The sequence below is a fragment of the Elephantulus edwardii genome, unplaced genomic scaffold, assembly GCF_000299155.1.
Source record: "Elephantulus edwardii isolate Elephantulus edwardi_28Jun2011 unplaced genomic scaffold, EleEdw1.0 scaffold00271, whole genome shotgun sequence".
NCBI lineage: Eukaryota > Metazoa > Chordata > Mammalia > Macroscelidea > Macroscelididae > Elephantulus > Elephantulus edwardii.
Genome location: NW_006400021.1, coordinates 1,724,582 through 1,737,963, shown reverse-complemented (window position 1 = coordinate 1,737,963; position 13,382 = coordinate 1,724,582). Strand labels below are relative to the sequence as shown.

Sequence of the window (13,382 nt, the reverse complement as noted above, 5' to 3'; positions counted from 1 at the left end):
ACTTGTAAAATATTTTAAGCAAAATTATTTTCATTATTAATTGTATTGTTACATTTGCAATTTGGTAAAAACTTGCATTTGAGATTTTGTAAACAGATACCCTATATTTAACAGGTTATGAAAAATTGTCATTTTATTGTTGTTTTAAATAGATTCTAATTCAGAATTGTCAAACATAGAAGAATTAAGGCAACATCTTCATGAAACTTTAGAGGTAAGTACTTTGGCTAATATAAAAATCTTCATCTGAATAAAGTTCACAGACAGATATCTTGTTTAAATAAAATTAAAAGATGGAAGACAAATACAGCCTTTCTAGATATTCTCAATAAGCCATAGTCTAAAGCTTATGCTGTTTCAGCTCCTCAGCTTCCTATCCTCTTACATCTCAAAGGCTTCTTATGTAAATATTTTCCTGTCAACCAGCTTCTCTAGGCTCTTGATGGAGAAAATGGTTATCTCTTCTTTTCATCTGCCTCCTTTGTGATTATGACTTGAAAGAATCTAAGTTAATTTAACTTTTTTGAAATTAGTATGAAAAGCCTCCCCAATGACTTGAGATTGGTAGAACTAGAAGTTTCCATGAAAGATGCCAATGACTTTAGAAATAGGAAGGCTATATTAGGGTGGTGTTGTGACTATTTTTATGAAAACTATTACAATTCAGAGAGAAAGGATGCAACCCTGACACATACCGTTCTTAATTTTAAACTATGTTGTGTTCCTTCACTATGTTTGCACAGTAGGATTCCCATTCTTCTCAACATTAGCCATAGTTTGTTATGATCCACACAATCAAATGCCTTTGCATAGTCAATAAAACATAAATAGACATTCTTCAGATACACTTTACTTTCATCCAGGATCCATCGATATCCAATGATATCACTGGTGCCACAGCCTCTTCTAAATTCAGCTTAAACTTCTGGCAATTCTCTCTCTATGCACTGTTCTAGTAATTTTTTAATAATCTTAAGTAGTAGTTCACTTGCATGTGATATTAATGATATTTCTTGATAATGTCCACATTCTGTTGGATCACTTTTCTTGGTTATAGGAACAAATAGGGACCTCTTCCAGTTGGCTTACCAGCCAGTGATCTTCGTATTTCCTGGCATAGACTGGTGAGCATGTTCAGGGCTGCATCTGTCATCTGAAGAATGTCAGTGGTATCCCATTGATTTCTGAGGCCTTATTTTTGTCACAATCCTTTCAGTATAGCTAGAGCTTCCTTTGGCTCTTGATCATATGGTACTTCCTGAAATATGAAAGCTCTGTATAGTGTAGTGTATGTATGTATGTATAGCAAAATATTTCAGTGGTAATCATTTCTTTTGGGTCCATTGATTCTTTGTATTCCTTTCATCTTCTTTTGATGCTTCCTCAGTCATTAAAGATTTTGCCCAAAGCATCTCTTAAGTATTGCAACTCCTGGCTTGAATTTGTTTTCACCTCTTTCAGCCTGAAAATGTCAAGGGAATTCTCTTTTCACTCTCCAATTCTAGCTCTCTGCACATTCCATTAAATGCTTTTCTTTTTCTTCCTGATCTACCCTGTAAAATCTTTGTTCAGCTCTTTTATGTCAGCATCTCTTCCCTTTGTCGTGGCTTCTTGATGCTCTGATGCAATTTTCAGGGTCTCTTCTGACATCTGTTTTGAATTTTTCTTTCTCCTCTGAAAAAGAAAATCTTGTCCTGGTGAAGAAGAATGTGGCATCAGAATTGGCGGAAAACTCATCAATAACCTACGTTAAGCAGATGACACAATCTTGTTTGCTGAAACTGAGGAGGTCATGAAGCACTTGCTTCAGAAGATCATGATGGCAGCCTTCAATATGGATTGCATCTTGTGTCAAGGAAACAAAAATTCTTACTACTGGACAGATAGGCAACATCATGTCAGATGGAGAAAATATTGAAGTTGCCAACAACTTCATCTTACTTAGATCCACAGTCAGTACCCTTGATTCTAGCAGTCAGGAGATCAGGAGATATATTGCACTGGGCGAATCTGCAGTCAGGGATCTCGCCAAATTATTAGGGAGCAATGATGTCAGTTTGAGAACTCCGGTGAGTTTGATTCAGACCATGGTCTTTATAATCACTTGCTATGCATCTGAGAACTGGACAATGAATAATGATGGCAGTAGAAGAAATGATGCCTTTGAGCTCTAGTGTTGGAGAAGATACTGAATATCCTATGGTCTGCCAAAAGAACAAATAGATATATCTTGGAGAAAGTGCAGCCAGAGCATTCTTTGGAGTAAGTGGTCATAACTTCATCACACATATGGTGGGAACGTTGCTAGATGAGGCTATTACTTGGAGAGGGACATCATGCTTTGAAAGATGGAGGATCAGCAAAAGAGAAAGACCCTCAACCAAATAGCTTAACAGAGACTGCAGCAGTGAGCTCAAGTATTGCAGAGATTATGTGGCTGGCACAGGATAGGACAGTGTCCAAGTATGTTGTTCATAGGATTGTTATGGGTTGCACTTGACAGCACCTTATAATAACAACAACAACATAATTCAGTGGATGACCATTATAATTACCTAATGCTGCTTTAAAAGAGAGCCCACAGTATAATATTTTTACAAAAATTAATTTATTCTCTCATAGTTTAGCAAGACAAAATACAAATTCAGGTGCTGGCTCTAGGGAAAAGCCTTCTCTCTGTGTGTCTCCTTTCAGTATCTGTAAGCTTGGCCTTCTTTGGAGATCCACGTGTCTTGGTCATTTCTAGTTTCAAAGAGCTTCCCAGCACAGGGTCCCAACCTGGACCCAAAGGATCTGCTCCACTCCCAGATCTTCTGCTTTGGTGGTACTAAAGTTCCTCTTACCTGCTTGCCTTCCTCCTTTTGCCACACTCCAGAACAACTCCCATTATGTGGAGCAGAGTTGTGATGGGATTTTAAGGATGTGGCATTTCACCTTTAATTCTCCTAAATGGATTTGTTTATTTGACCAGGCAGGAGCATTACATAAATTTCTTGTTATAGTGTGACATACAATTGTTTTGAGGGCACACTATCAATTCATGACAGTGACCAGGGAAATATTTTATGAGACTTATGGTATTTTCCTCACACTATTAGCTGCATGGCCTAGGTGAGTAAAGAGAAAAGATTTCAGCTTTCAGATACAACTAGAACCTGATAAAGACGATGCTTTCACTTTCAGCCTCTCTGGTCAGTTAAAAGCCTAGAAGAATTTCCAACACCTTCTGTAAAATTAAGATTACATGTGCACTCACCATATTGATAATATTTTATCATATGTATCTGAATCATGTATCTATAGGTGGGAAGATTAATTTTATTTTTGTTCTTAGGAGGTAGAAGTTTTAAAAACTGAACTTGAGGCATCGCAAAGACAACTTGAAGGTAAAGAGGAAGCATTGAAAATTCTTCAGAGTATGGTAAGAAGTAACTTTTAGAATTCCATCACTTACAGTGTTCAATAATAACTAGTATCTTTCATGGGACATCCTAGTTAATTGGACTAAAATAGAGTGTTTAGTGTTTCTTTTCTATTTTCTAGCTCAAGGTGTAATGCTTAGTATCTTAAGAACTTGCAATCTGTCATGCAAAGTGTGACCACTTCTCCGTGCATGTCTGATGCACCAGAGAAAGAAGAAAGCAAAAATAAAGCAGAATATGAAATGTGTAGCTAATTGCTTCCATGAGCCATTGCTTTCTCTTGCCATGAAATGACAAGGACAGGATGGTACCTAGCTTTGATTAGTGGACATTTTAAGCAAAGATCTAGTAGATGATTCCTGATAAAAATGGAGGAAATACAAAATAGAATTTTAAACTCTTATGGTCTCAAGACTGTCTAGAGCCATAGGGGGTAAGTGAACCCTTGAAGCTATTGTTAACAAGATAATCTTTAAACTTTAAAAAAAATATCCTGTCAAATTTTCTTAAAATTAAGCAGTAAGTATAGCTTAACTAGGCAAGGATAATGAAAGTTAATTTCACAGTGCTTTGAACATGATATCAGGAGGGACCAGTCCTTGCAAAAAGACATCAGAAAAATCAAAGGGACCTAACTCACTCAGCATTTCTTAAGCTAAAGGAGCTGAAGAACAAATTCAAACCTGGAGTTATGATACTGAAGGATGCTTTGGGCAGAATATTAAATCCAGGAAGCATTAAAAGAAGATGGAAAGAGTATACAGAGTACCACTGTACCAAAAGGAATTGGTGGACACAGAAGAATTTCATGAAACAATGTTTGAGCAAGAGATTGTGGTGATGAAGGAAGAAGTTCAAGCTTGTCTGAAAGAATTGGCAAAAAAAAAAACAAGCCCCCAGGAATTGATGGTATATTGACTAACATGTTTCAATAAACAGATGCTGCCCTGGATGTGCTCACCAGGTTGTGCCAAGAAATCTGGAGGACAACCACCTGGCCAACTGACTGGAAGAGATCTATGTTTATTCCCATTCCAAAGAAAGGTGATCCAACAGAGTGTGGAATTTATGAAACAGTATCATTGATATCACATGCAAACCAGATGCTGCTGAAGTGAATCCAAAAACAAGTGGAACAGCACACTAACAGAAAACTGCCTGAAGTGCAGGCTAGATTTAGAAGAAGCTGTGGCACTAGGGATATTATAGCTAATGTCAGATGGATCTTGGCTGAAAGCAGAGAGTACCGGAGGAATATCTATCTGTGTTTCATTTACTATGCAAAGGCATATGACTGTGTGGATGACAACAAACTGTGGCTGACTCTGAGAAGAATGGGAATCCCAGAACATTTGATTGTGCTAATACGAAACTTGGACCAGGAGTCTGTTGTCAGAACAGAGATCTGTTGTCAGAGATCTCTCCAAAGTACTAAAGAAAAACTATGTCAGTCTGGAGACTAAAGTGCGCCTGAAACAGGCCATGGTCTTTGCAGTTACTTCCTATGCATCAGAGAGCTGGACAATGACTAGGGATGATAGGAGAGTTGATGCCTTTGAGCTGTGGTGCTGGAGAAGAGTATTGAATATACCATGAACTTCTAGGAGAACAAACAAGATTATCCTGGAGAGGGTGAATGGGGGGAGGTGTATCAGAGACAATAATATTGGTACGGGATAGAGCAGGGTTCAGGGCTATTTGTACATATGGTCGTTATGGGTCACAAGTGACTTGACAGCACATAACAACAGCAACATATATAAATATATATATGTTGCTGTTATGTGAGCAACACATATAGATACATATACAGATATATATATATATATAGTTGTTGATATTACGTACTTTTAAGTTGCTTGTGACTCATAGTGACATAGATATACACACATAAATACACACATACACTTTTTGAGGGGAGGGATTATTGTTCAACATTTATTAGCATACCACTGGAGATATCTGTTATTTAATAAAATAGCAGCATGAATAATGTCATTAATAATTGGTAATCCTTTTGACCTGAAACGCTCGCTGCAGAAGGTCAAGGACTGCAGTCTTCAATATAGATTGAAGCTCAACATCAAGAAAACAAAGATTCTCACCACTGGGCCAATTGGCAGCATCAGTATGGATGGTGAAGAGATTGAGATAGTTAACAGTTTTAGTTTACTTGGTTCCACAGTCAACACTCTTGGTAACAGCAGCCAGGAAATCAGGAGATGAATTGCATTGGGAAAGTCAGCTTGAGGGACCTCTCAAGAGTACTGAAGAGCAATGACATCAGGCTGGAGACTAAGGTGTGCCTGATCCAGGCTATAGTCTTTGCAGTTATGTGCTGTGCATCAGAGGGTTGGACAGTGAATAGGGATGATAGAAAGAGAATTGATGCCTTTGCACCGTGGTGCTGGAGAAGAGTGTTGAATATACCGTGGGCTGCCAGGAGAACAAACAGGTTTGTCCTGGAGAGTATGAAGCCAGAGTGCTCCTTGGAGTCAAGGATTCTGAAGCTTTGTCTGACATACCTTGGGCGTGTTGCAAGGAGGGACTGGTCCTTAGAGAGAGACATCATGTTTGGGAGAGTGGAGGGACAGTGCAGGAGAGGAAGACCTTTGAAGAGATGAATCGATTCTGTGAGTGGAGTGGTGGGAATGAGAGTGTTTGAGACGGTGAGGTTGGCACAGGATAGAAAAGCATTCAGGGCTCTTGTACATAGGGTCACTATGAGTCACAAGTGACTCAATGGCACATAACAACAACAACAATCCTTTTCACCTTCTTTTAAGAATCCCAATTTATATATAGTAGGACCTGGGAAAGAGCCAGACTAAGAACTTCTGATTCCTAAATGATCAAACGCCACAAAATATAGTCACTGTGCAATTCTCATGCTGAGTGAATTCTTTTATTGTCTTAAAAATAGGAGCTTTAGTCCTCTGGCGGGGATTGGCTGTGTGTGGCAGTGAGGTCGGCAGCGGCTGCAGCGACTGTTGGCTGTCTCACACTATTTTGTTGGGACAGCCTACAAAGAGGTCCGACGGCAGAACTTACGCAGACTATAAATCTGTAAATGAATGCATGGAAGGCATTTGTAAAATGTACGAAGAACATCTGAAGAGAATAAATCCCAACAGTCCTTCAGTCACATATGATATCAGTTGTTTGATTTTGTTGATGATCTGACAGACCTCCGTTGTCTTTTTTACTGAGCTAATTGATACCCAGACATATCACCCTTATAAACAAGGCTGGATCAAGGAGAAGATCTATATGTTGCTTTGTGGGCAGGCCCGACAGGCTGAGAAGTAGTTGAGTTGGAAGCATTAGGGGATGGAGGTGGGCTTGGAACACAGGTGTGTACAGTGTGCTCACTGGGAATTTTGTTTCCATTTTGTTACGCTCTAGCCAGGATTGAATGTATAAAATGAAGCGTGAGACACGTTTAATCTGAAACCCTTGTTGCTCTTTTTTCCCTTTCTTAAACGTTTTTATGATGACTTAAAAGGAAGTTGTTCTCTGTCAGTTAATGGTGGTTCAAATCCTTTAAGATGTTCATACCTACTTTATAACATCCACTGTATTAGTTCTTCTGCAAAATATGTGAGGTGGGTGGGTAATAGAGTTTAATTATGTCCTCAAAATAAGTCTTAGTTTAAAAGAAATGCTTTTTAGTTATATTTTTTTTCCACTCTGCTGACAGCAGTGATTAAAAATTCAGTCTATACTAATCATATTTTGTTTTTCTTAGGCAATATTTGGTAAAGCCACAAGTCATACCCAGGCAGTGTTTCAAAAAACCGTGGAACAGAAGAGATCCTTAGAGAAGGTATTTGCCTCTTCTAGAGGATTTATTCAATTCAAGAAACTTTAAATAGAATTTCCTTCCAATCACCATTCTAATGGATATGCAGTAGAGTAGTAGCTACCCTTTGCTGGGTTAGTTTCCTATTAGTGCTTGAAATCCAAAACAAATGATCATGTTGTCAAAGAAAATGAAGATAGCATTTATTTTCCTAATTAAGGTAATAGGAGGCCTGCTATATTAATGGCTCCTTCTTTTTCTTTTTTCTGTGAGGTATGTGGGGGTGAGTGGGGGTGTGGGTGTGTGGGGGTGTTCATGCCTCTGCCTGCCTGGCAGAGTCTGCTTTACTTCTTTTACCATCCGTTATCACTAAAGTGGCAGTTAGGAAACATCCTGATCACATTGTTGGGCGGGATGTGCTTCCTCTCGATGGCAGGACCCTGGGCTGGTGGTGGTGGTAGTTGGGAGCTGGCGGTGGTCATGGTGCTGAGAAATGTTCAGTTCTGTTCAGCATTATTTTGATGCTAAAAAATATAAAGTTTGTTCTATATCAAGTAAGCTTTCCCAAAGCACTTTTGGGTGGTTATTTGTGTGTGTGTGTGTGTGTGTGGTATTTTTTTTCCACCAAAGCATATTTGAGTGATAAAGAGTTGTTATTATATTTTATATTGAGCTTACAAATGTAATATATGTATTAAGCAAAAATTAAGTGTATTGTTCTAAAGTTATCTCTATGAAATGACTCAGTGATTTATTTTAGCAATTCACTATGTCCTGAAGTGATTTATTAACAGTAATTTTCCTTTAAAGTGTATTTTCTTTCTATAGGAAATAAATGCCTTACAATGGGAGATAGAGTTTGATCAGAATAGATTTAAAAATATAGAGGAATCTTGGACCCAAAAATATGACAGGTTTGTATATTATTGTTCCAGACTTCTGTTTTAAATTTTTACAATGTATACAGTATAAGAGTAGATACAATGTATGCAATATAAAAGTAGATTAGATTTTCTTCGGGCTAACTGTAAATATTATAAAATTCTTATTGTTTATCTATGTTTTAATATTAATTTTCACAAATTAATTTAGCTGGGTTTTTTTCACATGTAATCAGTAACTATATTTTTTAATGCAGTATGGACCATATCCTTATTATTTTACTACTGGACCTATCTATTTTTTTAAACAAAATTTTTTAGCTATTCTATGAATATGAATTTGTTTAATAACTTTTAATTATATTCTATTTATAATCATTGATAAATTGATATTTAAAGTTATATATGACTTTACTACTCAATTTTTCACTTTTTAGTTTTAAATAATTGAAGCATTAAAGAAAAGTTGGTGGAACAGTACATATGTCTATGTATCTTTACCCAGTTTCCCCTATTTTGACCTGTTGCCACATTATTTTCATTTTCTCTCTCTCTAGACAAGTATATACATATTTTTTAAAAAACCAAGTATACTCATATTTTCTGAACATTTTAAACTTTCATTCATAAGACTTTATTACCCTAAATTAATATTAAAACCAAAAAGGATATTGTTTTTCACAGCCATAATCTATTTATTAGAATTAAGATACTAACACTGATAAAAGTTGTATCATTTATCATTTAGTCTGTAGATTTTATTACAATTTGGCCAATTCTTCTAATAATGTCCTATAGCAAAAGGAGGGGGGGATAAGTCAACTGTGTCAGGATTCATGTTGCATTTGGTGGTTATATCTGAACCTCAGTTTCCTTCAATGTGCAAGAAAATTTGGATCTTTTTAATGACCTTGATATTTTTTTAAAAGTTCATCCTGGAGAGGGTTAAACCAGGCTGCTCCTTGGAGGCAAGGATTCTGAAGCTTCATCTGACAAACTCTGAACATGTTGCAAGGAGGGACCAGTCCTTGGAGAAGGACATCATGTTTGGGAGGGTGGAGGGACAGTGCAGGAGAGAAAGACCCTCTATGAGGTGGATTGATCCAGTGATGGATAATTGGGGTAGGAGTGTCGGAGACAGTGAGATTGGCACAAGATAGGGCAGGGTTTAGGGCTGTTGTACATAGGGTTGTTATGAGTCACAGGCGACTAGATGGCACACAACAACAATAGGTCAATTATTTATAGTGTCTTGGGGTTAGAATCTGTGTTGCAGTCCTGAAGGCTTGCAGTTTGAATCTGCCAACTGCTCCACAGGAATGTGATTGACTGGCTCTGGAAACCTACTGGAGGGTCAACTATGGGTCGGTCCTGACTCAGTGGTACTCAACAACAACAGCAACATAACTGGGTATAGCTGGTGTTTCTGGAATAAATTCCATATATGCAATTCTGACAAGAGCATCTCCTGAAGCAGTGTTATCTTTTCAGTGCATTTAATCAGACTTTTAGTTTTGATTTGTTCTGTTTCTGCAAAATTAAACCTGGGCCCTATGCACCTTTTTTTGTACAAGTTTTTAAAAGTCTGAGCCTATAACTGATGTTAAAATGTTGTTGTTAGATGCCATCAAACTGAATGTAACATCCCTGTGAACAAAAGATCTGAACCCTCTTCTATCTTGTGCCAGCCTCACACTTTCTGACACACAAGAGCCTGTTGCAGCAGTCTTATATCAATTCACCTGGTCTTCCTCTCCTTCACTGACCCTCCACTCTTCCCAATATCATGTCCCTCTCCAAGGAATAGCTCCTTCTAGCAACATGACCAAAGTATGTGAGGCAAAGCCTCATCATTCTTCCCTCCAAAGTGCACTCCAGCTACACCCTCTCCAAGTCATATCTGTTAAATGTTAAAATAGTTAAACTGAAATAAATCTTAGTAAAGAGAATGAGTATGCAAAATGATGTCTAAGTGCTATATCTGGCTTTGATTCTCAACTAAATATAAAGAAGGAAAAGTGTATTTAATTTTATCATATGTCAAAAAACTGTTTTATGTCTGCAACATGTAAATTACACATGATTTTGAGATGTGAAAAATTATATTTGTGTTTATTTTCTGATGATGGAATAAAAATATTCTTTAAGAGAATATAAGCTCATAACAAATACAATGTGAATGAAAAAAAGAGTAATCTGCAAAAAGAAAAGAATATAAAGTGTCACTGTTAGATATAAAAAGTACAAAGTATTATTGTTTTACTTATTCAGAGGAACTTTTTTCCAGACTAAACTGTGAAAATACAGTCCTCAAAGAAACTTTGAAGTTGAAAACAGAAGAAATTAAAATGCTAAGGTCTGAAAATTCAAGTAAGTAAAAAGTGGTATTTTTAATGATTCTTTTAATGTCTCCAAAGTACTGAAGAGCAATGATGTCAGTCTGGAGCCTAAGGTGCATTTGATACAGACCATAGTCTTTGCAATCACTTGCTATGCATCAGAGAGCTGGATAATGATGAGGGATGAGAGAAGGAGAGTTGATGCCATTGAGCTGTGGTGTCGGAGAAGAGTATTGACTATATCATGGACTGCTAAGAGAATGAACAAGTTTGTCCTGGATAGAGTGAAACCAAGCTGCTCCTTGGAGACAAGGATTCTGAAGTTCCATCTGCCATACTTTGGACACGTTGCAAGGAGGGACCAGTCCTTGGAGAAGGGCATCATGCTTGGGAGGGTGGAGGGACAGTGCAGGAGAGGAAGACCCTCAATGAGATGTATTGATTCAGTGACTGGGGTAATGTGGGTGGGTGTGTCAGAGACAATGAGATTGGTACAGAATAGAGCAGGGTTTAGGGCTGTTGTACATAGGGTTGCTATGAGTTGCAGGCAAGTTTTCAGCACAGAACAACAACGACATGCAATGTTGCAGAAGAAAGATGGACAGTCTCCTCCTGTGTAATTTATAGCCTCTGAAAACCTGCTGGAGGGTCACGTATGAGTTGGTTCCAACTTGACAGCACACACCACCAACAACAACATATTATATTATTTTAAGAAATTAGTTTGATGTGAAAAAACTAAACCCACTGCTTTTGAGTTGATTCTGATTGTTGACCACGCTATACTAGGTTTTGAGGCTATAAATCTTAACAGAGGCATATTGCCTCATCTTTCTCCTGTGAATGGTTCAGCAGATTCAAACCATGAAAATGGCCTAATACTTAACTCACTGTGGCTACAGGAGGCTTACATCACCAAGGTTATAAATATATATAAAACAATAGCTGTCTTGGAAGCTCTGGTGGCCTAGTGGCAAGAAGCTGCACTGTAATCCCAGAGGTACGCGGTTTGAATCCACCAGATGCTCTGCTGGAGAAGGAGGGGCAATCTCCTCCTGTACCAGTCAGATCGGATTTGATGGTATGCACAAAAAAATAATAATAATATTTAAAAAAACAAAACAAAACAAAAAACTGTAGCTGTCTTTGGGATGGTTTTGCAGGAGTGGAGTGCAAGCTGTGACAATGAGAGAGTCATTCAGTACAGGCCTTTAGAAAGTTTCTTCACATCTTTGACCAAGTATTGATGGAAGGCAATGCAGCAGAAACTGTAACCAAAGGAGGCTTCCAGAGAAATCTCAGGGGAAAATATTGCAAGCAACAGTAGTAGCTGTTGTATCCAAATCTAAAGGAAAAGTTGGAGAAATTCAACCAGTGTGAAAGCTGGAGACAAAGTTCTTCTTCCAGAATATGGAGTCACCAAAGTAGTTATAGATAGATGATAAGGATTATTTCTTACTTAGAGATGGTGACTTTCTTGGGAAGTATGTACACTGAAATAAATCTGTATTGAAATGGCATCATGTGAAGCTGTCCATTCCACTGAAGTTCTGAAATCGTCCATCATGTAAATAATCTTTGTGTCTCTCTTTTGTAATAAGCTATTGATATCCAAACTTAAAACAAAAAACATAACAATATATGTTGTTGTTGTTAGGTGACATCACTGTAAAGCCTAAGAATACTTTTATACTGTATGTGCTATATTAAGACCTTAGATCACAGTAGAGACAAGTGTTCATGTATCTTGAAGTAGTATCTTTTTAATGATAATGGAAGGAAGGAATATATCATTTAGTTTTTATACTTAGGGTAAAGCAAATTTGTAGAGGCTTTGATGGGAGGACTCCAAGTAGGTGTACATATCAATGGGACAGTCGTAGGCAAATATAAAATTATGTACCAGTGGAATGTTTATCTGTGTTTCATTGACTGTGCAAAGGCATTTGACTATGTGGATCACAACAAGCTGTGGCTGATTCTGAGAAGAGTGGAAATCCCAGAACATTTGATTGTGCTTATGTGAAACCTATGCTTGGACCAGAAGGCAGTAGTCAGAACAGAGCAAGGAGACCCTGCAGAGTTCAAAATTGGGAAGGGTGTACATCAGGGATGTATTCTGTCTCCATACCTTTTCAATCTATATGCAGAACAGATGAACTGGGAAGCTGGGCTGTATGAGGAGGAATGTGGAATCAGGATTTGAGGAAGCCTGATGAACAACCTGTGCTATGCACTCCTATGTTTATTTCTGCATTGTTCACAATAGCAAAGAGATGGAAACAGTCCAAGTGCCCATCAACAAACAAATGGATAAAGAACATATGGTATATTCACACAATGGCATACTATGCAGCATTGAAAAACAAGGAACTCATGAAATATTATACAACATGCGTGACCCTGGAGGACATTGTGTTGAGTGAAATATCTCAGTCACAAAAGGACAAATACTGCATAATGCCACTGTTATAAAACAGGGCTGACACGGGGGTTAGGGAAAACTAAGAGGGGATAAATAATGTACATTGAAACAGTTGAGGTAGAGAACTGCTTAAAAGGAATACATGATTAGGTATTATTTGCAGACAACAATCAAGAATTAAGAGCTGTATAGTAAATTGGACTGGGGAGGGGGGAAGTGTATATCAATGAAAGATTTTTTTTTTCAAAGAGAAAAGCTGTTTTGGGGAAAGGATTGGGCAGAGAGGAAAATGTGCAACAATGAATGATTGGAAATCCATGTTCTCTATAAACTTTCATTAAAAATCTAAATTTTTTCCCTTTTAAAAAAATTTTATTATTACTTTGTGTGTTTGTGTACCGTCAAATCAGATCTGACTTGTACAGGAGGAGATTGTCCCTCCTTTCCCGGCAGAGCATCTGGTGGATTCAAACCATGCACCTCTGGGATTGCAGTGCAGCTTCTTGCCACTAG

General features: G+C 37.7%; 1 protein-coding gene and 1 pseudogene across 1 annotated transcript in view; both read left to right on the top strand.

The window, feature by feature from the left end:
- The window catches only part of CCDC125 (coiled-coil domain containing 125), a 50,988-nt gene that overhangs the window by 5,624 nt on the left and 31,982 nt on the right, over nucleotides 1-13,382 (top strand). The window contains exons 3-7 of the mRNA XM_006900043.1: nucleotides 153-214; nucleotides 3,335-3,421; nucleotides 7,171-7,248; nucleotides 8,053-8,138; nucleotides 10,393-10,475. Coding sequence (XP_006900105.1) covers nucleotides 153-214; nucleotides 3,335-3,421; nucleotides 7,171-7,248; nucleotides 8,053-8,138; nucleotides 10,393-10,475 — 396 coding nt within the window. The remainder of the gene's footprint in view (nucleotides 1-152; nucleotides 215-3,334; nucleotides 3,422-7,170; nucleotides 7,249-8,052; nucleotides 8,139-10,392; nucleotides 10,476-13,382) is intronic.
- On the top strand, nucleotides 11,309-11,941 carry LOC102848913 (annotated as a pseudogene).